The 24,343-nt window shown below is 41.3% G+C and overlaps 1 protein-coding gene across 5 annotated transcripts in view; it reads right to left on the minus strand.

Moving 5' to 3' along the window:
• The window catches only part of radil2b (Ras association and DIL domains 2b), a 64,932-nt gene that overhangs the window by 30,938 nt on the left and 9,651 nt on the right, over positions 1–24,343 (minus strand). For all 5 annotated transcript variants that reach the window (XR_001479434.2, XR_001479433.2, XR_001479432.2 and 2 more), the window contains exons 3-8: positions 22,691–22,926; positions 18,795–19,114; positions 12,462–13,133; positions 11,405–11,442; positions 10,346–10,521; positions 9,436–9,548 (exon numbers count right to left, since the gene is read on the minus strand). Coding sequence is in view for 1 of the 5 variants with exons in the window: in XM_015356175.2 (XP_015211661.2) it covers positions 9,436–9,548; positions 10,346–10,521; positions 11,405–11,442; positions 12,462–13,133; positions 18,795–19,114; positions 22,691–22,926 (1,555 nt within the window). In the remaining 4 variants the exon portion in view is untranslated. The remainder of the gene's footprint in view (positions 1–9,435; positions 9,549–10,345; positions 10,522–11,404; positions 11,443–12,461; positions 13,134–18,794; positions 19,115–22,690; positions 22,927–24,343) is intronic.

Raw genomic sequence — 24,343 nt, forward strand, 5'->3', positions numbered from 1 at the left:
ATTTTAACTGATCATGTGCTTGATAACATGGATTCAGTACTGAAAAAGTTAAAAATTGATAACACATAGCATTTATCTTAATGTTTTTACAGTCTGTGACCGAGATTACTGTATGAGCAATACTGTCAGCTCATTTGCAGCTAAATGGAAAACATGCTTCTCTTTGTATATTTGCCTTACACTATTATTTTAACAACTTTGTTGAAAATATGTTTTTCATGTAAAAACATTCATACTCCAAAAAGCTATTAGTTGCATAACTTTTGAGATAAAAAGTTTTCAATACAACAAAGTGAAACAAATTATGTAGCAGATAAGGTGCAATACAACAAACATGAATAGCAAACCCACAGGTGAATTAAAGATCAACCAAGAGCTGTATGAAATACGAACGTTTGAAGCCATGCTACAGTGACATTGATCACTTCTTACTGCTGTGTCATTAAGAACTGCTGTGGTGATGTGTAATTGCAGGACCCTTCTTAAATCTCTTCCTTTCCCACTCAGGATTACCAGTCATTCAAGCAACGTTTCTCCAGATGTGACCCACAGAAGTGATAAGGAATTCAGAAACTTGTATTGGAGCCTGCAGTACATTTCACACTGGAAGGAACAACCAAAACATGCTTTTGTTTGTGGAAACCCTGCAAACAGCTGCTTCCTCTGTGAGCAGATGGAATTGGATGAAATTCCCAGAAAGTAAACTCAACTTTTAATCTTTGTTATTTTAGGTTAGCAGTTAGTTAGCCTTTCTCCGACTTGTTTACTTCTGATATAAAATTGCACACAGGGCCGAACAAGTGTAAGCATTTGGGGTCTCAAACGATGTTGTCTTATCTATCTGGGGGGAATTGTGGGATGTGGGAAAGCACAAGGCCCGCATGTTAGTTTTAGCCTTATTGATTATTTGAAGTTGTTTTCTATGGGAAAAGACAAGAATAATAAATGTTTTCAACAGCAGAAAGTCTAGGTTGTCTAAAAACATGCTCCTCATCCTCGTGATATTAAAAAACAAGCTTCAAGCAAGCCTCAAACAGTTTTAACAGGATTAAAAAACTTATTTTTAAACAAACATGTTACGGAGGAATAAAAGGTCCACATATAGTAATAAAAATGTTATTAAATTATATAAAACATAGAAAAGTGTTATGTTGGTCCTCCACTTTTATTTAGTCTCATTGTTGTTTGGAATTGCGGTACTTTTATAAGTACTTCACAAAAAAAGAGCAAACCAGCCCTAGAGCAACTCACTACTTCTTTTCACAGAGGGCTGTGGGAGCATGGAAAAAACTACTCTACCTCTACCAGGTTGTTGAAGTTGAAACTTTGGTTTCTTTCAAGGAACTGCTGGATGAGATCCTTGGAACAATTAACTACTACCTACCAAATGCCCTTCTTTGCAACCTATCCTCTTATGTTCTTATTTGACTCTCTGCAAACTGACACAGTTATTTCACAATTTACATTCATATAGTCTTGCATCATAATAAGGAACATGGGGAGAAACAACTTCAAGAGCCCTCACGTCAGAATAAAACCTAATCCTAATTCTCTGTTTTAAAGGATTATTTTAATCTGTAAGAAAACAGAACAAGGACCCAATAAAAGGAGCTGGAATTCATGAGAGACTAGCAAGTTGCCCCATGTGACGCTCACGCTTTTGTGCTAGCGAGTCAGTATTTGCCTGCCTGGGGATCCGGAGCTGGTGTCAGCAGGGAGCCACACCACACTGAAATCAAGGCCGTTTCTGGACCGGCACAGAGAAAGCCACAGCAAGCCCTCACAAACTGTTCTTGGCAAAGTAAACAACCACATACAGAAATAAACCAACCAGACGCTGCCTAATTTAGGTGTTTTTTTGTTCACAGACAAAATAAAGCTCCTAATCTTTCCACAGATGATACACTATGAATAACTTGATGGATTTTAAAAATGATCAATCAGGACAAAAAAAAAGGAAAATAAAGTAGGAAAAAAAGTGAATTCCCTTCATTGTTCCCAGACTCTCGCCCATACTTCACCGCTGTGAAAAACTTACATAGCTAGCACTCCCTGGGCAGAAACAAACCAAAGTAATCCCTGGGCTTTTCTAAATGTGGATCTGGCCACAGAATCATATCCTTTCACTGCCCTTCAACAGCCAAAGCCTTAATTCTCGGTTTACAATTCTAGTTGTCAAAGATGGACAGACCAGGCCCTGTGTTTTAGGCTATGCATAGGATAGTCACTGTTGTGTCAGGCTGTTAAGTGGATAGTCACTGGTGTGTCAGGCTGTGAAGAAGAGACTGATGTGGCAGGGATGACAGCCACACAAACAGAGGATGGTCTCCTTAGAGTATACTGCAATAACCAGTTTGTGTGGTGCTGGCCAGGAAAGACCAGGCTAACAAACATGCACCCCATGAGTTCACAGCTTGTTCCATGAATCACCACATTCAAGAAAATGATTTACAGTCCTCTTCCAAAAGTACTCTAGCAACCCCTGAACACCAGTCTTACCACTCTGCACAACATTTTCTTCAAGTACACCCTAAAGTTCAGTAATTGTTTCGAGAGTCAGAGAGTCATGTTAGATTAAGAGTTGGGTAAATCTATAATTTGTGTCAAAAGGACTTTTATGTTGCCTCTATTTTTTTCGATTCAGTCCTTTCTGTGATGGATAGCTAAGTAAGTAATTGACTCCTTCTGAGTTTGTGGCTCTTTCAGCTTAACTGTATTTGACAGGCATTCCTGTCAAAAACATCTTTGTCTCATGTTTCACTGTTTATTCTATATGAGAACCACCAAATGCAGATTATACAGGTGGAAACTTTATAAAAATGTATTTAAACCTGAACAGATAGCACTTCTTTATCCAAAGGGTTGTGGGGGCATGGAATAAGCTACTCTGCCACATGGTTGAAGCCGGTACTTTGGCTTCTTTCAAGAAACATCAACATGAGATCTTTTAACTACAAAATAACATTGTTCAAAACAAATCTAATCCAGAATTTCAGGAATTCCTGACAAAAGTATCTACTGAAATTTCACCTCAGCACTAGTGGCTAGTGAATGGCATTCTGCAGATCCAATGAGGTACCCTACTCTGTTAAATGCATTTATACTGACAAATACTGGATATACAACGTGCAGAAAACCACAATGTCTGAAAGTCAGACTTAAGATAGATTACTAACTATTACTTATAAGTAATTAAAAAAATTAGGATATATATACAATTAGGTCCTGGGAAAATTATAGTACTATAAAGAAGGAAAAGGTATCAATAAAATCAATAAAATTTAAAACTGAAACAGTTGTACTTTTAGTTTTTTTGCCTGGAAGGTACTGTAGCTTTTGCCAACACAGCATTTATCTTTTAATTGTGTTTGATTACTGGAAAACATTTCTGTCTTTCGCAGTTGACTCACACCTTAGCCTAAGGCTCAATAAAAACAATGACTATCCTCATTTTGAACTGGTCGCGCAACATAACCAGATATGGTGTACTTGACAAACGATTTCTGCTTTGTCCAAAGACATAGAAGTGACAAGCTTAGTGTTTCTGCCTGACACCGGCCCTTGAGCAGTGACTTCTTGGAACTCTTCCAAATGAAAGTGTTCTGATCCCACCAACGGAGGAAATGGGACACTATATCACTGGTGTCAGGCTCTCTAAAAAACATGACGAGCTACAGAAGGAATTGCAGATGTCAAGGCATGTTATTCACTGCTAACAGAAAGAACGGTAGTGAGTAATGCTGAGTCTTTGTGGGGCCGTGCCTTAATTCTGTCACATCTACCACCCATTTGCTGATACATGAAGATAATTGTTCCAATCAGTGAAGTGGCTGCAGCTGCTTTCCTAACGAGATTCCCACCTGATAGAGCAAACTGCACTTTATTGCCGTTACGATGGGAAAGGACTTTGGAATCTGCTGTTTATGTTATACAGTATAACATCCGTTATCACAAAGCCATTGATTCCTGGTAAGAGGTAACAAAGCACACACGTACAGAGACAGAGACACCGAGGCAGCATGTCTTTGTGAGGTGGAAAGAGACTGGAGCAGAATAAAAATTAACGGGGACATGGAGAGAGCATGCAAACTCTTCACTGAAGGTGTCACAGATCAGATCAGATTTTAATCTGGGACCACTGTAACTGCAAGGGTAAAATATACAGTGCAGTTTTCAAAGTAACAGAAAAGGAAAGCATGCTATTATGTACTGTATTCTCATTCTTGTCTTCCCTTGCTAAAAACATATGACCACATTAGCTCAGAATGTGTGTCCTTGACGGATGATGAAAATGACAGTTCTTAGATATTAGGCACATTTTGTGTTAAAACAAATATTTCATTTTGACAATCGTATAACAAACTGTCTATTACAACATACTGCTGCTCCTGCAAAAGAGGAATTTTAAGTACTGTAGAAAACCAAAACGTAGTTGGAGATTAATTTTGGGACTGATGGGTCCTTTGGTAACAGAAACTACCGAGGCAGTTGGATTTCAGGAAAAAAACTGTACCAATAATAGTCTGGAATGACAGCTTTACAGTGGCACTTCATCTGTGAGATGAAAAAGATTCATGAACGATGAAGGAATAAGAATAAAACACAGTGACAAAAATAAAATGATCTTGCAAAATTCCATATGAATTCCAGATTCAAGATGAAACTGGAACTGATGGCCCCTTCTCAGGCCTGCTGCCCACTGTGCTGTCATGACATCAGCTCTGCTCGGGTTCACTATTTCTCCAACAGCAAGTCAAGAAAAGATGCCTCAAATCTCCCAATTTCCTATACAAATTCATGTCCAAATTCCAGGACTCCCAGGGGCAGTCTGGGCTTCTGAGTAATGCATTTTACACGGAGACACACCTGGAAACACTGCTGATGAAAATTCCTGTCTCAGATTACTTATTATATCACTGAAACTACACACACAAAATGCAATTGTTTTTGAAAGGGAGATTATGTCAGCAGACTGATTCAGCAATCTGTTCTGACTATTCGAATAATTATGTTACATAAGCTTCCGCGACCCATAATTGAGCTCTGTAATCACATTTGTGTGTGTTGGTGTTAGCACTACTTAACAGCTTTTAATGCTGTCCTACACCAAATTTCCATCAGGATTCAATCAGGAACTGTCATAGCCACTACACTGCATGTCTAATTGAAAGGTCATCCATTTATGTTCCTGTACGTTCATAAAAAGAGGATTTTCATTACACAAAAGTGCACGGCAGTGAGGAACAGAGAGACAGCAATGTTGTAATAGCCAAAACTTCTTGTGTGCCTCTTAAGGTATGGCAAGCTGAAACAACACAACTATTGCAGAATTATTTGTAATAGTACATATACTGTACTATTTGTGACAGTTGCTTGTGTTTTACTTGGAGTAAAAAACGTTTTACTTTTCTAACTCAAGGAAATTTTATTTAATTTCTTTGTTAAACATAAATACTCAAATGTACAGTATGCAGAATTTGCATAGATGAAGTTACAGCCTTGTAACCTTTCTTGAGTCTTATTGACACAATCCTTCTTTGTTGTTTATCTTCTCACCAGAGTAATTTAGTTATTAGCACTTCCAGTTCTACACAGACACGCACACGAATAAGTAAGAGTGTACTTCCAGACTAAACACCACTGCAAACTGTATGGCAATAGCTGACACAGTGTGGTGCTATCTGGGTCGGAACTGAATTCATAGTTAGAGGTACTGTACTAAGTGTTTTCGGTGCTGGCTATGATCCTGTCGTTATGCTGGCCTGAGCTTTCAACAGCTGACCACTGGCCAACCTCATCCCTGCTCTCCAAGGAGCTTTCCATGCAACCATGGCAACCATGGCTCACTTCCTTTCATCTTCCTCTCAAGGAAACAGGCTGCAGCACCAATATACATCCCCCCAACACACATCTCCTCTCTCTACCACAGCTGCTTCCTGATTGGATGAACTTTTGCCGATAGCTAGGTGAAGTTTCCTTTTCTCTTTGTACTTGTCATTTCCTGCTTAGTATTGTGGAAACGTGTAAAAACGGGGCCTGACCATGTGCAGATTAAGCTTAAAAAGGGTGGATCTTGCCTATATATTAGCTGCTCACATACTGTACCTGAGGCTAAAAGAAAAAATCTGATTTAATGTTTGGTGAAAAGTAAGGCCCTTACCAATGGTTTTTCCCAGCATGGGAGAAAAGTCGTTCAGATAGGCAGAGCTCACGCTCATCTTTCTTAACCAGACGATGGAACTTTAGAACCAGCCAGCTTTCTCCATTCACCCTGACAAACATGCCCAACATGCGCTCAGACATCCTCCCCACAACTGCCTGAAGCCTCTCGATGGGAATGCAGGATTTACAAACAAGACTCTCTAACACCTATGCTATTACGCAATAGAGGATTCCACAAAGAGTAAAGCTCTTCATCAGCTGTCACCAAATCCAGGCATAAATTCCTATATTTATCATTGCTTTCTATTACAGCCTTAATGTTGAAATATTAGGGCTTATTCAGATAAGATTTGCATAGAATTCCCAACAACCTTCAAAAAATGGATGAACGTGACCATCAGATTAGTAATTTACTAGCAATGAGATGATGTAGATGGTCCACCTGCCCTCCATAGAAGTAACAGTTCTATTACCTTTTAAAACATATAATGTACGAACTTTGTGGAATGCACCAAATTCACCAATTTCCGCAGTGCGCCCTTGTACATTTTGTGTCGCATAATTCCCTTTGGCAAAGGTCTTGCGGAATCTCTTGAAAACTTGCTGGTGAGAAAGTGACATGACACTGACGTAGCCAGTTCAATCATTTTTCAATATAAATGCCACTATCTTCCTAAACAAACCTTTTGCGAAACACCACACTCAGCACAAACCCTGTGAGGACTTCTGTTGATTTAGAAACTTTAATCACAAGCGGTCTCTGGTATTTAATTAACATATTTCTTCAGACTTTAAATCATGTTGTTGTCCCTCCCAACCAGCTCCTGCGTGATTTGGAAATAGACAAAGAGATCACCGGGCTACAGAATGCATTTGATGTCCACAGCTCCTGGTTTTCAATATCTGCCGTCAGGCTGGCACAGAAGCACAGTCCCACAATGCCTCTGTTGTCTGGCGTCTGATCCGCAGTGGGCCACGGTGTTGTTGTAATAATGCAGCATTTATTCCACTGCTTTACTTGGGAGCTTGTACAAAGGAAACTGCAATAACGCCCTGCTGGGAGTGCCCTCCTGGGGCTCTTTGTGGAAGCAGTAAGCCCCTGATTGTTGTTTGTAGATCTAAGTATCTCAGCTGAACCACCAGCCTGGAGCATACACAATAAAGAGCACTGGCAGCATATTCCCAGGAGCTGCTGAGAAAGGAGGGATTTCACATTGGATTTGAATCCCCCCTGGACACCATAGCCAGTTACACACCGAGCCATACTGATCCCAGTAAAAAAAAAGACAGCATTTCTTAAAAGAGTCAGTAGTAACATAATTTGATTTCAAATGAAAAAAAAATGGCAAAGCGGCCTTGTGTCCAAGAAAGAGGTACAGTATTTGTACGGCCATATTCTGACCAGAACCGTAACTGCTCTTGTGGTTGGGAAAACACAGATGCAACATCCTGTAGTTGCTTGCCAACTTAATTTCTTGGTTATTTCCCCTGACAGTTGCAGAAAAAAGAAGCCCATTGATAGTTCTTTGCAAATACTTAAGTAATTTAAGAATGTTTCACAAAGACGAATCAGGCCTAAGTCAATCATTTAGCTTAAGGTTATATTGAGATTTATCAAATGAACTTCCAATTCAACTGGGGGTAGAAGAACAACAACCAGCAGGACATTCTCTTTGAAAACTGTCAAAAGTTCTTTCTAAATGCACATGGGAGTCTTGGTCCATTAACCTCTGCCCATTGAACTCTGGTGTCTCTGTAGACAATTATTTTTTAATCCAGTAGCCCTGTAAAGCCCCTTGCACTTCTCTTCAGACTCCTCCTCATTCTTTCTGAGTACAGAGAGACCTCTGCCCCCCTCTTTACAATGCCACCCCCCATAGATCTACATGTATTTCACACTACTGCAACTCTATTATGGCAGCTGAAGCACATTCTTTGGTTAGGAAAACTGTTACACACTGTTTAGGGAAATGCTGGGATTTAAAAGTGTATTAGATGTCCAGTTTGTGACTTGATAAGCAATGCTTATTAATCCGTAAAAATGAAAATGGCAAGGAATTGTAAGCATGATCTGTTTTTAAAGTTTTAATTTAGAAATCACTTTAAATGACTTTTGCTGTCATTTAAAACACAATTTGTCATTTGAAACTAAATGTATAATTAGAAAAGAAAGAGAAAAGGTAGGGACTACAGGGGACAGAAGAGGAAAGAGGGCAATTTACTATAATTTTTCCTTCAAAAGCACCACCTGGCCCAATGGAAAAGAAATGGGAAGTTGGTATCTCTGGTAGTCACAGAAGCCACGCGAAGAGTTAAGGTTTGGTCTCACGCATCAACGTTTTTTTTGTCATGAGGAATTTCGTGAGGAGGGCAAGCTCAATATGTGTCCCCTTCTTCAGTGTCCATGTGGAGTGAGTGCAGCAGTGATGCAGCCAGGGCTCTGGGCCTTCTGCCACACACAACAGAGGTCTGTGTCCCAGTGGGAAGGGTCTGGCAGAGGCTCGACTTGGCCCCACCCATCCACAGGCCGCACTGTTTACCCATCGCCGAAGTAACAGAGGGGCCACACGCAGGAGAGCTAGCAGAGCAGGGCAACCCAGGGCAAAAAAACACGACCCTCATATTTTAATTGACATTAAGCTTAATTAATAAATGCTTGGAGATGTAAAAAAACATCTGTATTAACCTTACTACTTTTCCAGTTTATGGTAATTTTATCAATATTATGAAGAAAATGCCTGTATGTTTACATTATTAAAATAACTACCGTTGAAAAGAGGTCAAATTCTCTCTGAGAATTTTTTGGCTAATGTTAAAATTCCACTAAAAACATTTGCTAGAAAGTCATGCTCATTTCCTCAGTGCTGATGACTTTCCTGTTTTACAGAGTCATCCCAGATATCCGGATTGAATCCGAGTCTTACCGAGCAGTTGCTGTTATTGAATGTTCAGGTGCTTGGAGAATTCAGACTCCCAAACTCCTTCCCTAATCCCCCCCAATCCCAACTCCCTCAGTGAACATCCCCCAGTGATAGCTTATAGAAAGCAGCTTTTTGGCTGGCTGGATGCGTTTTTTCCCAAGAAGTGTGGGAAAAGTGATGAAACAGTGTTGAATCTATACATTTCCACTGGCACACTTCTGATTTTGTCAGGCATGCTAATTGCATGTTAAACTAACCAGTGTCTGTATTTATAACTTCAGCCTCCTGTTTTGCCTATAGCTGAACATTTGATTTGCATCGGGAAAAAAAACACAAGCAGAATAGTGCTTACTTTGGTGAGGTAGTAGACAGACTGCTGGAAGGTAAACATAATGACCTCCTCAAGGACTGTCATTGCCTCCTCGCTGGCTGATCTGGTGGCCGACAGCTGAGAATCGGACATTTCTGAAAACAAATCACAGTAGAGACAACAGCATGATCCTTGTTCATGTGTTGAAATGCAAAATAATGAACAGACTTAAATTCTGGAACGTATGCATGAATAACATGCAATTCTTTTTTGTGTGGTCAGATAAGAGTCATGTACAATAACGTAATAATACAACAACCATCTGTCCATTTTCTAACCTCTTTATCCAATACATGTTCATGGGAGGGCCTATCCCAGCAAGCAACGCGCACACTCATACCACGGTCAATTTTCCCAGAAGCCAAATAACAAAGGTCAATTTTAGGTGACAAAGTTTGTGTTTTCAGTTGACATCAATGACCTTAGAAGTATTCCTGACATCCAGTAGGCATGAGGGGAGGTCACTGAATAGTTGTCTTATTTTTGTTTGAGTGGCCCAAAAACAGAATGCAAATCTACAGTGCTTCGATCTCAGTTCAGAATCAAAAGCAGCAGCAGGGAACATCTGCTCATCCCCACCAGCAGACCCAACATCAGGCTGCAGGAATACCAAGGGCAGTCCTGGGAGATACAGACTTGATGCTGACAGATGATAAAGGCTTTAAGCTCTGCTGTCCCGCTATAAAGCTACAGTATATAACGCTATACACAGAGACATACAAATTAATGTTCCCAGGCTCTTTATTACTTATTTCATGCCCCACTTAATTACCACATGTATTCTGCCTGTGAAAAGGAAATGCGTGGCTCATATGCAAAATGTCGTGGAGTAGCACCACTTATCTAGCGCTCTTCCTGTCCTGTGGTCACTGTGCACAGTGAGTTCAATCACCTGCTATGTCCTCCTCGCTGTCCCAGTGCAGGAGCTTGGGAACATCCTGCTGGATGAAGTGCAGCAGCTCTATAGAATTGGCCATCCAGAAGACCAGCGGCTGCAGGCCGGGGATGAGCTCCTTGATGCCCAGCAGGCTCAGCTCCTCGGGGTCCGGCTCAGCTCGACTGGAGCCCCTGGAGCGCAGACGAGATCAGATCAGCCAGATCAGCCTTCCCACACTCGTAGGAAAAGACAGCTTCCACTAAAGGACTTCAGCAGCAATCTCTCCAGAGCAACAGGGAGTGAGCCCCTTTAACAGCTGCAGCTCAAATAAAAAACCCTGGCTTAGCAATGCACTTGTCTCCCTCTTATGCTATCCGATGTTTATAAATTGCACTACTTTCCCCGTGTGGCTTGTTCTAAATGACCCATAGGTCTCTACATTGATATGATCACCACAAAAGTAAGGGTGGTTATATTTCAAGGAAGATAAACTGCTATAGGCTGTAGGGTTTGCTCTGGTGAGCAACAGTACTCTAGTATCCAAAAAAATCATATTAAATGATTTCTAGATTTCAATCCTAGAAAGAATACTGCACGGTAACTGCGCTTGCTCACATAGTGACAAGATGTTCCTACAGTTAGATCATGGACTTACAAACTAAGAGCAGGGTAGATTGTCATACTGTACATATATAAATTTTACATCTTTCATTTAAAAAAATGTTATTTTTCCACCACTACAAGACATGCGGTGTTATAAACTGAAGTATTCACACTATGGAGAGTGCTTTTAAACACTAGAAACAGCTTTAATGGGTTTACAAATGGGTTTCTCTCCTAATAGGAGGGACTGTAAGAATCTGTGTTTCCAGCCAATTTAAGTGTTCACATGAATGGTTCACATGAACAAAACAGCTCAGAATCCATTAAAGAGTATGCCGTAAGGCAGACGATTTAGCAATTAAAATGAGCTAGCTGAGGGTGTGGGAGCATTTCTTAAAATATGATTTTAACGTGAGCAAAGAATGATATAATTAATTTTAAAGTGTTGAGCACATAAAGAAGTGGTCTCACATTTCCGACTGGATGGCAGCAAGCTCCTTAGTCCTTTCCTAAGATACAAAAAGATAAGTCATATTTTTGAAAGCTAGAACAGCCAACATGTGAGCAAGTGCTGTAACAAACAAGTCCTCACATTTCTACTGCAGTAGCATGAAGAACTGCTGTGCTGTTTAATTCTGATCGATTAGTTCTGGTTTCTTCACAAATCAGGGCATTTTCCTTTTTGGGATATAAATTAAGATAAACTTAAGAGGCATAACACTTTAATTAAATATGAGTGATATATATTCATTAAAGAAACATTTTTGAAACACTAAGACACAGACACTTCATCCTTCTTTTACCTATCAAACAACTGAAAAGGAAAAGTGTTTTTTTTTTCTTTATTCACCCATACTGGGACACAGCATGGGTGTTCTGTATCTTGCAGAAAAGGATTTCCAAGCATTCTTTCACTGCAGGTAGTTAGATCACTTGCTGTCTGCCACAAGAATTATTCATACAGAAACAAAATAAAGCACAGAGCTGTCATTGTTTAAGATGGCAGCAATGAGGCAAGTTGGCAGAACTCTGGACTCCTGACCAGAGGGCTGTGGGTTCAAATCACAGGCGGTAACACAACCCCTATAACCTTGAACTCGAGGCTTTATTCTAGTATTCTATACTTATACTATGTTCTAGTATTCAATAGTATATATGTACCAAAATATATATTCAAAAATCATAATAGGTATTTGTAATCCCAAGAAACAGCTTTGGATTAAAGCATTCTGTCACTTGACATAGAGTTCTCACTACGGTTTATGAGAAAAAAATAATCTTATTTTAAAAAGAACAAAGTTGAATAATTAAGGCCCTAGTGGAGGACAATGTGGTATACATTGATACAGTAGTTCAATTGATACAGTAGTGCAGAGCTTTAGCAATTCAAATGAGTTCCAAGAGAATGTTGAAACGTTTCTGAAATTGCAGAGTGGCGTTTCCAAGCGGACACAACTACGCTTTTCCCCACAGTTCTGGGAGGACATCGCCAACTGGTTCTGACAGACTCAGCCCTACAGATACATACCCACATGGCTGTCTGGACCTGGCTGGCTATCCTGAGCAGAAGCCTGCGGATGTCAGCCATCTCCAGGGAAGTGGCCGCGTGCTGGATGCAAAGACACAGCAGGAAGGCCGGGGTGAGGCAGGGGTCGCTTCCCTTGGGGTCGGTCAGGTGGATGATCCTCCTAAGCAGCTGGTCCTCGTGCCCGGGGTCGTACGGGAGGGAGAGGTCTTCCCCGTCGGGGTCCTTCAGCAGGGGCAGCGGTCTCAGATAGGCAGCTTTGGACTTCAGGGCAGAGCCGCACGTTCTGCAGGTGCCCGTCGAGCCAGGGGCGTGCGACATCAGCCACGCGGGTCTCTGGTTGGCGGCGGGGGCAATGGGGTCCTTGAACATGAAGACGTAATGGTCGCCCAGCCCCAGGAGGTCCCCCGGTCGGAGCTCAGCCTCGTCTTTGAGGGGGGCGCCGTTGTGAGTCACGGGGGCGCCGTGGAGCGGCCGCGCCAGTGTCACCGTCCTCTTGGCTCTGTCCCCCTGGCCGGGGGTCTCCAGGCGACGCACGCAGCAGTGCTGAGGCAGGACGTCCGGGGCAGAGAGCAGGATGTCCACTTTGAGGTGCTCTACATCCTCCCCGGTTGAGTGCTCGCTGCATCGCCCAAAAATGTGGGTCACCCCGCTCAGTAAGTAAATGACGAAATCCTGGAAAACACAGATGGGACCCACGTCATAAACACACCGACACAGATCAAGACCTTTGGCCTACTCTTGATAGATAAAGCTCTCAGGTTTTACTCTCCTGCTGAACCAGGGTGGTTATCGCTCCTGTGCGAGGGCATTCATGCATCTATTCTGGTCACGCTGAGGCCTACAAATCAGTGCGAGAGCAAAATGGAATAGAATGGTTGAATAATCAAGAGCTGAGCCGGAATAAAATTCTAGGACCAGGTCTGGAATATTCTGATCTAAAGAAACAATCTTGTTTGTGAGCCTTAACAACAACTGTTTGTGATTTTTTAACAACTAAAAATCTGCCCCTTGTATGAAGATGCACCAGAAACCCCAGTTGAGTTTCCTTTGCAATCTTCAGGCTCGAGATGTGAACTCAGTTCTGACATGGACTCTGGAATGCAATTTATTGGACAATACAGCATTAAAAACATCCACCCACCCATTTTCTAACTGCTTTATCCAATTCAGGGCTGCAAGGGAGCTGGAGCCTATCCCAGCAAGGAACAAGCATATAGCAGGATGCATGCCTGGAAGGGAAGCCAATCAATTGCTGGGAACATACACTCACACCACGGTGAATGTCCCCAGAAGCCAGTTAACCTAACAGTATGTACTTGGACTTTGGGAGGACACCGAAGTTACCAGTGGAAACCCATACAAAAACATTAGAACAAACTGTACAATGCTAACCACTACGTCACCATACTGCCCACGCTTCAGACAAATTGAACATAATCTTACAATGGAAGAGCAGCGCGGGCCACATTCTAAGAGAGGCAACCCAATGTTGACACACAGCTCAACAGCTGTGATGGTTAATCCAGGACGCTGAGAGTTTATTCCAGCTCAATGCTTTGATTTGTAGCTCTGAGAGGTTTATGCTTCCTTTCACAACAGGAGGATCAAATGAGACTTTGGCAAAGAGTATGTCACAAATCCTATCCCTAATTTTCTTGCCCAAGAGGTGTGTGTCACCATTTCAAGTTAGTCCAACAGCGAAAGGCTTGGCTGCAGTTCTGGAAGCATTCATTGATTTCTCCTTTCATTTCAATTATGCATTGACCTCCCGCTAACTCTTTTTTTCAATCTCTAATGATAATGCCGGCAAACCCTTAGCTTGAATAAAGCTAAAAACCACCATCAGAACACTACACAACACGATAAAACAAGATGCACAAAAACTGGGCTTGTAAAATTTTATTTTCCAAAAGACACCAGGAGCATATCTATTGAGCTGTATCTGCAGAAAGTCTTTACCAGTGTCTTCCCATCATTTTCACCTGAATTCTCCCTCCCTGGAGCTCTGCTCTTATCTTTCACTGAAATAATCACTTTCACTGTCTTGTTATGAATGGTGGCAAATAATGTTGTGCCTGTAGAAACGTCTGTAAAGGATTATGCATGTTTTTATATTGTGTACTGCAGTGTTTACGAGGGTTTTGTTAGCCGCTTTCAAGTAAAGCGATGCTGACAAGTCTACTAGCAACCAGACGAACAAGACTGGTCAATTAGCTTCCTCTCAATTCTGTTATATTATGCTGAAGTACTAGAGAGAGAGCCAAGATGACCAAAGATGTCTGTTTGTCTCTTGCTATTGAAAAGAAAGATCTACTTGTCTCACTCCTCTAGAGACTTAGTCCTTGTTTCACAGAGATTCCCAGCCTGTCCAAACAAGGGCGATTATTGTGTGTGGCATTCATGTCAGTCAAGGTTAGTGGCCTATTCAACAGGGAAAGCTTCAGCATTTAACTTTCAACTAGTGTCAAGGTATGTGTACACAACACATGACAACAGTTTTCACAGCAGTATAAATGCCAAAAAGGGGGCATTTAAAATTCAATGAATGAGGCTAGTAGATTTTCACAACACAATGAAGGACATACCAAAAGAAAACTTGGGACTGGGCTCTCTCTAAAGGTTACAATAGAGACTGGAGCTCAAAGCCAGAGTCTGAATAATCTTGGTATCCTGTCTTGTCATTGTGGTTTCTTGTCAAAAGAAGAAAGGTGTGCCAATTCCAAATCCAGGACTGTGCCAGAATCATGGCACAGCCTGCTTTATGAATCCCGAGACAGGAAAGCTGGGAAGGTGGGATCTGATAAGGTGGCCGGCTGGATACCAACAATATGAGGAACATCTGTCACTCAACTGCTCAGGAAGTGTGGTCATTACAGCCTGTAACACAAATCCCATTCACAGGATGGGCTCTTTTATTCAGCCAAGCTTCTACTGACAGAGCAGAGCAGGGCTAATCAGGAGACAGTGGAGCTGTGTATGTTGCTCCAGTGGCTAGAAACAGTTATCTGGGCAGCTCCAAACCAGGACTGCTCTCTGTGGTTAGGATCTGGCTCCACAGCAACAGTTTTTGTCAAGAACTGGAGGGTGCTGCAAACCATAACAAATCAAGAATTGAACTGGCCTGGATTCAGGGTGAGTACTGCTAGTTAACATTAAAATGGAAAAAAATCCACAAGACACATACTGTAGGTGAAGAAGCATTCCAAACTGATTTAGGCAATTTGCTCAACACTGTATCAAAACTACATACTACAATTTTCAGTTACCTCAAGAATGGATTAAATGCCAGAGCTGTTGAGATTACATGTTTGACAATTATAATTCAAAAACTACACAAGCACTGAAAGTGAACATAGTTTTCACTTTTTAGTTCATTTGAATGCGTCCAAATCGGACAAAAGTTAACAATTCCGCCATATCCACACATGATTGGACACACATTTTAATGCTTAAATATGGCACAACACACCTGCCTTCAGCAAGATACAGGGAGAACCTGCTATATGCTGACACTAAACATTTTGAACACCAATGCATAAAATCACTACACAGCAATAATTATTAATAACGTCACAGCAGCTACATCTGCGGATTCGGATGACTTGTGATCTGCGACCAGGAAAGGCAGGTTTATCAAAAAATACACACTGCACGAACCTGAAAAACCTGAACCCGAGTAAATCTTCCCCAGAATGCCTTTGTACTGATTTATGCGTTATAAGTGTGATTGCTGAGGGCAATCCTGGGCCAATCCTATCGTGACAAAAGCACTGGGCACCGCTCATCACTTCCTTCACAAAGGAGCTTCTGGCAAACTTTCAGTGATGTAAGACAAGGAGAACATACTCGCCACAGCAAAATGCACTTGCAAAGTTCAGATGGGCTAAGCCTGCCATTGCAATTAATCTCACTAAGGTCTACTATAAAAGCAAGGCAGACAAAATGAATATTGACCCAGAAAAGTATATAAATGATTTATACTTAAAACACACCTTGCAATTCTATGCTTTACTGAGCTTATGGTCTCAGACAGCTGAAGACTTATAATTCCTATATGCAATGGATTTGGCAAAGTGCTCATTTCAACTTGGCAGTTCCCAGGATGTTCTCTTATACATTCAATCATTATCTGCATTTTCTTTAAGCTTTCTGCAATTTTCCATGAGCTTTAATTCATTCTAACTACTACACACTGTAGAGAGAGAAATTACAGTTAAGCGTTAAGGTTTTTTTTCAGCACTGCTTTGCCTGCAAAGTCAAAAGAGGATAAAACAGATCACAGTGCCCTGCCTTGAACTCAACTCCCTCCAGATAAAGCTCTGTGCTGTAGGAACAGAAGATAACAGCTCAACTGAAAAACCAGAGGAGCAGAGGAAGACAGACCGTGTTCTTTGATAAGTCCACAGAGGGAAGAAATATCGCTATAGGACAATGGAAGAAAAACAGAATGAAATCTGATTCAGGTGAAGGGACTTCTGAATGCTTCCCTTGAATGTCACCATTGTTGTTCTGAAATAACTCTGTTTCACCATGCAGTTTTCTTCAGCAAAAAGAAAACAACACTTCTGATCTGGCTAGAACACTTTTTATGTTTTAATCCAGGCCTTATTCTGTGAATGTTCTCGTCAGTGCGCATGAACCTAATACATTTCAAGACAAAGGCTGTCAAGTTTGGATTGTGCTGCTTTGTTAAGTTAGAATAAAGGCATCTACGGCACGAGCAGACTTCAGCATGCCTAGAATTGACATAATCCACTACAACATAAAAATGACATTAAAATACACATTTTTTTTCAGTTGCAAATGCTCTTCTTGCAAAACAAACCACTTATGTGGGTTTGAATTTGAAAACCATTGAAGTGTATAGAGATGGTATCACAATATAAGGGCTGAACTTTACCTTCCTGGATAGCTTCAACTGACAGGCATATTGCTCCATTTCAGGATTAAGATCCCTTATGTTGTGTGGGATGACAGCAGCTATACACTGCCTCTCAGAACACAATAAACAACCTCTGTTCCCTTCAGGTGGATCCCACCCATCGTCTGCAACCATAATCGCAGGGAAATCGCAGACTATTCATGTAAAATCCATGGTGAAATATCTTTCTGTAACCACAATGCTTTTACAATTACCTGCTGCCAAGGGAAAATGTCTGTATGCCCATTAACTTTTAAAGGGTACATTTCAGGTCACAATAAAACATTTCCTGGTCATTCTAATTTCAGTGTATCTCAAAGCTTGCTCAATTATAGGGATCACAGTCAATATTCTCTCTCCACAGAACTATTTAATGAAAAGTGAAAGATTTATAAAATCTTTCAATCGGCCAACTGGTTTTGCTCAGCTGGAAGCTTTTGCCTCACCAAAGTGTTTCATTTCTGAATGGTATAAACTACAATATGTATCTAAGACTCAGAGCCCATTTTTCTCCAGCCTAGGTTGTGAAATTCAACTTCCAACACACAGGAAGACATGGAGTTACAATAATTCAGCAGCACATCAGTATTCTGTATGACAAAACCTGAAACAGATCAAACTGCTATGCAGTAGAACTCACCTCTGCTGCTCCAAATCTGTATTATATGTGTTTAATTAATCAAATCAAAATTGAATCTTCAAGTGAGAGCTGGGAGAGGAAAACACAACGAGATTACATTGTTCATCTTCAACATACTGTATCAGAGTAAAAGGCTGGACTAAACAACACAAAGAATTCTGTTATTTGCTGAGATCCTTGGGTTGCTTACAAACCAAAGACAGCTAAGATTTGATATTTTTATCACCACAGTGGAAAAATGTTCAGGGAATTTTGTCTCTCACTGCCACTTTATACCACAGAAACCTTCCTCTTTCATTATTCCTGGAGTGTTAAAGACACTGGAAATACACAATGTCACCAGCTGAGAACAACTCTCTTGCTATAAGAAACTGGCCGATACATCAGCATGAACAGATTCTGGTGTTGCTAACTTAGTTTTTAAGAACTAGCGACTTCTGTACAAAGATACGAAGCTTGGTCTGAAGACCCCTTAAGAGCAACTTTACCCTGGCATGAAGCACCCAGATGAAAGGAATGTTTGAATTAGCCCTGGCCCAGTCTTTTCTAACACCATTGGAATTTAAAACTGACCACATCTTGCTCAGGTATGAAAGTGTTCTTTGGTTTCAAAAGAAAAAACAACAACTATGATGGGGATCGTGCAGTAACTTTGGTTGGTACTGTATGAAGAACAACATTTTTCTCCAGTGTTCGAGGGCATGCAGAGGTACCCCAGTATGCCCTGAGAAACAGTGCCCCAGTGTGTCCCCGCCAGAACAGGGGCTCCTACCTGTCTGTAACTGTAGCCCTGCAGCAGGAGGAAGTAAGGGAAGTCGAAAGGGGGGTGAATGGAGTACTGTGTGGCGTTGTCGTCGCTGCTCTCCGTCTCCTCCTTCTCCATCCGCAGACACTGGGCCTCTTTGTCCGCCTCCGGCTCCGTGTCCTCCAGCAGGAGGGGCTTGGCCTTGTGGGGGTCCTTGGACTTCACAGACAGGTCCATCTCGCTCACACTCCTCCACAGCGCCAGGCTGCTGTTGACGTTGCCGTCGATGAATGCAGAGGTGACCCGGGACCTGATTTTCTGCAGCTTGCGAGCCTGGGCGTTGATGCCTGAGAAATGACAGAAAGGTACCAGAACTGCTATCTTTCCAACTGATGCTCTAGATTAGGCGCAAGCAGTGCGTTTCAAAGCGCGTGGTTCTGAAGTCCATTCATTCATTTTCAGGAAGCTGCTTAAACCTGGTAAGGGCCATGTAACAGGAGCCAAGAAGGACTACACCCTGGAGGGGAGGGGATGCCTCTAAATTGGGTATTTAAATTATTATATGCACTCACACACACAGACAAATATAAGATACAAATTAACCGAGACACTCAGGTCTATGGGAAGTGGCAGGAAACTGAAACAACCCCAGAAAACCCATGTCATCATGGAGAACGTGCAAACTCCATATAGTTTGTATGGGGGGGGAAGCATCCCAGGCCAGAGTGAAGCCCAGGACTCAAGGGCTGTGAGACAGCAGCTGTAAGGACCAAACCACCCGATACGTTCATTTTAATTATAAAGATAATATATGAAATAGCTGAAATATGTTAAAATTAAAGATGCACAATAACTGCTTATAAGCCCTTTTCCGCAGAGAAGGAACTGAGACTCCTCTTGCTCAGCAGTTTGAACATGAACATGTCCAAGTTGTTCTTCATCTTCAACTTTTTTTTTTCCCATCATGACACATCATGAAAGAAAAAAGGATCCTCTTCCCAATGTCCAAAAGGAGCCTATGATATTTTACCCTAGTAAATGTGAACGACACTGGCCCTATAATCCTGTGGCTTACCAAACCAAGACAGAGTTTAACTTTTGTTGTCATGGTTACCAATAGCCTGTATGTTCGCTTACCATACTGCTTTACACCTGTTGTTTCCATACTACATGACTTTCCCCATGCTGCCCTCTCACTTTAACATCCGCTTCCATTCTCCTATCCAATCTCACTCATTTGGTTTCTGTCCAGCAGAAACACCAGAGCGTTCTTGTAGGCTGTTTGAGAAAGGTGGTGAGAAATACTTTATTAAAGATGTTTAAAACTCCCCTGAGGATCCTAATATTAAAGACAAACTTTTCACCCCCTGCCTAGGAGAGTGCAAAAATGTACATACAGTAGTAGCAGAACTTCTCTCATAGCACTAATGATGATCTGCTAGTGGCTGTTCCAACCATAATATTTTTTTAGAAGTATATCATTCTTAAATTTTAATTTTGGATAGATGTTTTAACTGAAAGCGACCTCTTTTAAACACAGTCCTGCTGACGGGAACTTCTGAGTTGCAAGACTGTCAAGAAATTTCACCTCATACAGACACAATACTCAACTTTCAGTCTGCTTTGGACTAAGTATAAAACAACACAAACTCTGCCATGTTCCAAATAGAGTTAGCTTGCAACCAATTCAATTTCCTTCACTGTGAGGAATTCAATCATGTTCCACAAAGTATCAACTTGTTTGAAAAATTAAACAGAACTCGAGTCATTAAAACATAAACAGATTCAAGTTCAATCCATTATATCCGCCGAGGAATTTACAGGAACCCAGCCTTCAGCCGGTCTCAGTAGGCGTTATCGGCTGTGGAAATGGGTGTTCTCGCATTGTTTTGCCAAAGACATAGGAGCTCATTACTGCTGCTCAGCTCCTCCCCAGAAAAGTCTCACTAAACCCCACTGAACACAACAGGGGTCAGCCAAAGTCAACAGAGTGCACTTCGATGTGCAGGAAGCAAGCCTTGATGGAAAGAAAAACAACTGACAGGTTGACATTTTTCACTTCCTCTGCGAGAGTGAGAGAGTCCTGCTCTTGGGGTGGGGTCTTCAGGAGTCCTGAGCCAGCCAAACCCACGAGCCACTCAGAAAATAAAGACAGCAGATAAAGGGAACCACTCAGGCTGTTTTCACTCTCAGAGAGCCAGCCCTCTGGTTCCTGCTGTTTATCTTAAACCTGCACGTTTCTGTATTCCTTTATCTCCGAAAGACCTCTGACCCCCCTCTCCTGCTGGCGGGTTGGTTACCATGATGGAGATGGATATCATCACCAAATGTGACTGAAAGGACAGTGCTCCCTCTCGAAGGAAAACTGCAGAGTGCCGCTTTTAAACCAGCCGCCTCTCCCCAAAACCCATTGACGTTCTTCACCTGCCTTCCTCCCCAACCCCGAAACTGGCATATTTAGCTCGAAAAACTGAGCTCCCCCAAAGCATGAAAAAAATTCTAAATGACTTGGACAGACAATATAGGTTTTGATATTCCTTTCTCCCCTTCCTCTTCAGGGTAAATTTACAGTCAAATAAAACACCTTAAGGATCTTCTAGACTTACTGTCAAGGAGCTATCAGCTACCTCAAGAGGATTAAGTTTAAAAGTTTTCACGCTTTATATATTATATAAAGACTCTAGACACCAAGACGGGGTCAATTCTGGCTTTTCCATGTCAAATCCCTTTCTCAAACCATTTCTCATTCAAATTCCGTTTGTTTTTCTTAACAGAATTGGAACTGGGAATTAGTTTGAGGCAGGAACTGGAACACTGGAATTTACCCAAACACTGCTGGGTGGTCATGTCTGCAGCCCCCTCCTCCTTCAAGCAGCTGCGGTCAATATGGTCAACCCAAATGGCATTGAAGAATGGATAAGAGCAGGCCAGAACAGACCATAACCAACAAGGGGTTGCGGGAATATGGCACATGGCCATTTTGGTTGTCAATCCAGTAGCAACTACCAACCAAATATGTTGTCATGCACGGTAAAGCCTCCTTTCAGTTCTTACCTTTCCTATGTTTCTACATTTGCATGGCAGGGCAGGGTAACAACTGTCATATTTAGAAATTTTCCAAAACTATGCTTGATCAGGTGGAATTTTCAACAACAGCAGTCTTCAATCTACTAGGGAAATGAGTATTTAGTAATGATATTCAATGCTCTCAAAAATGAGTCAAGGAAAGCCTCAGTTTCTGTAAGTTCTCCAATTACCGAACAAGAACATATTCAATTGAATACTGATGGATACCTTTTCTCTTAGTTGGCTATTGACAAACGCACTGAACTGCTAATACATGAATTAGTGGAAATGGAAGTTTGAAATGTACACAGGGGAAACTGGGGACAGAGTGTTACTATATGTGCAACTTGATGTCAGAACCAGAGTTCTGTTGATTTTATAAGTGTTTGCAGATAATCATGAGATAAATGGGTGTTTATTCTATTAATATAAGCAAACAATTGAAGCAGTTCAGAATCTTAGTTCTCTACACCCTAAAGACTGCTTCTTGGGATACTGGAATCAGACATCCATGGTACAGACCCTTAGCTATAATTTCTTCTGGAACTGTTTTGTACCATAAATCCCATTTCCAAAATTTCAAAAGAACATTACCTACTGAAAAGCAAGTCAAAATTGGCTAAGATTTATTTCTCTGGATATTTTACACATTATATTTCTCCTGTTAAAGGAACATTTTGCAACCATTGAGGCTTCACACATATAAAATGATTAAAACAAGGAACAACTGAACAATCAAAACTCTGTCATTTGTGTCCTATATTTTTTTTTTATTCTTCTCAATAGAGAAGCTTCCTTAATATAAGCATTACTTCAGTGGCAATGATGTCTTTTAGCACCAACATGTTGACCTCTACCTGCCGTAAGCGTGTCTTTCTCCCTGGCAGTCTTCTCCTCCACACTGGACTTTCTCTGAATCTCAAACCGCCGGGAGAAGCCTTCCTTGGGTTTCCATAGTGACTGCAGCATGAGGGGCTTCTCATGGTCGCCCACCACTCGAAAGCACTCTGTCCTCCACTGGTGGTCCTCCCCAGTCCTTCCAATCACGTCACACAGAACATAGTCCCCAGCCTCAGCCTTGTCCAGCGAGTACCTGTTTTAAATTGGAATGGTGTGTGAGGAGGTGCCATTTCGGGGACAACAGAGAACCACTGTCAAGGTCAACTCTATTTCCAAGAAAGCTGCACTGGCAAGACATTGAACATCATCAACCAAAGACTATGCTGATCCATGATCATACAGGAAGGAATGACTGTCCACCTTTTCTCTGCCTTTCCTCAAAGCATTTCACCCTACCATACTTCTGACTGCCTGATGATGATGTTCAAAATATACAGAGGCTACATGCATAATAAGACTCATATTACAAGTAATTATTCTGATACTATATTTTGCAAATTAATCAAGGTAAACTTGACCTTGATTTTAGGTATCAGATGTATAGTATGAAATACGTATACATCTGTAGAGAATATTGACCGATTTGTTTTCTTATAAACACACATTTCAAAGGGATTTGCAAATTATATATTGTTTAAATAAAACTTGTTCTAGTAGAATTAGAGGAATGATACAAAGATTTTTCTATGTTACTAGATATAACATTTATCTATAAGTTATTATATTTAACCACTCAATTTGGATTGCTGAAGTATTGCAGATGGTGATTCATTGTGGAGCTGGAACAGAAATGGATCTGACCTCAGCTATTTTTATGTAGAAAATGTAGACTTTTTAGGTAAGTGACAGTCCAAAAAGAGAACACAGATATAACAGTACGTAACAGAAATACAACATCCTAACGCATAAAACAAAAACAGACATTTTAAAACCTTCCAAACACCTTCCATAGTGCACCAGGAGCTTTCACTGAGAGCATCAGATTTTCCCCCAACAGTGAGGTGAAGGCCAAAAATGTGGTCAGTCTGGAATTTTGTTAAATCCCAGATTGCTGAGGGATTTGGTGCTCAGTGATTCAATCAGACAAGGGAGGACACCCTTCTGTCTATTTGCTGAGTGGCTGTTTTTTTTCAGCCTCCCCCACGCAGGGGACTCATAAGTAATGAGAAAGCCCTGCTTGATATACAGCCCTCTGCTGGAATGCAATACTGTATGTCCTGAAGAGAGTGTGCATGCACAGGTTATCAGATCATACCTCATCCCATGCGAGTCAAGCAAGGACTGCATCTAGACAACTGTTGCCTTCTTCGGGAATGGTATGAGGTCAAACCACAAATCTGCTTACAATGCTCAGTGATAGAGAGCAATAATTTACACAGGGCTTTTTAAAACCTCTAAGCTCTCAACAAACAGAGGACTGCTTCCCCCTCCAGATCTATTATCCTCACTTTCACTTTGAGAACACAATGTTTCTATAGCATCACTGATATACTACTTACATGTACCTATGTAATTTGTAAACTCTACTGAAAACAGCAATGCAATGGTGTTCACTGTGGTTTGAAAGCCAGTTGCATTTAATCTTCCCCTACAGGATTCAGAACACCTTA

The sequence above is a fragment of the Lepisosteus oculatus genome, chromosome 9, assembly GCF_040954835.1.
Source record: "Lepisosteus oculatus isolate fLepOcu1 chromosome 9, fLepOcu1.hap2, whole genome shotgun sequence".
Classification (NCBI taxonomy): domain Eukaryota; kingdom Metazoa; phylum Chordata; class Actinopteri; order Semionotiformes; family Lepisosteidae; genus Lepisosteus; species Lepisosteus oculatus.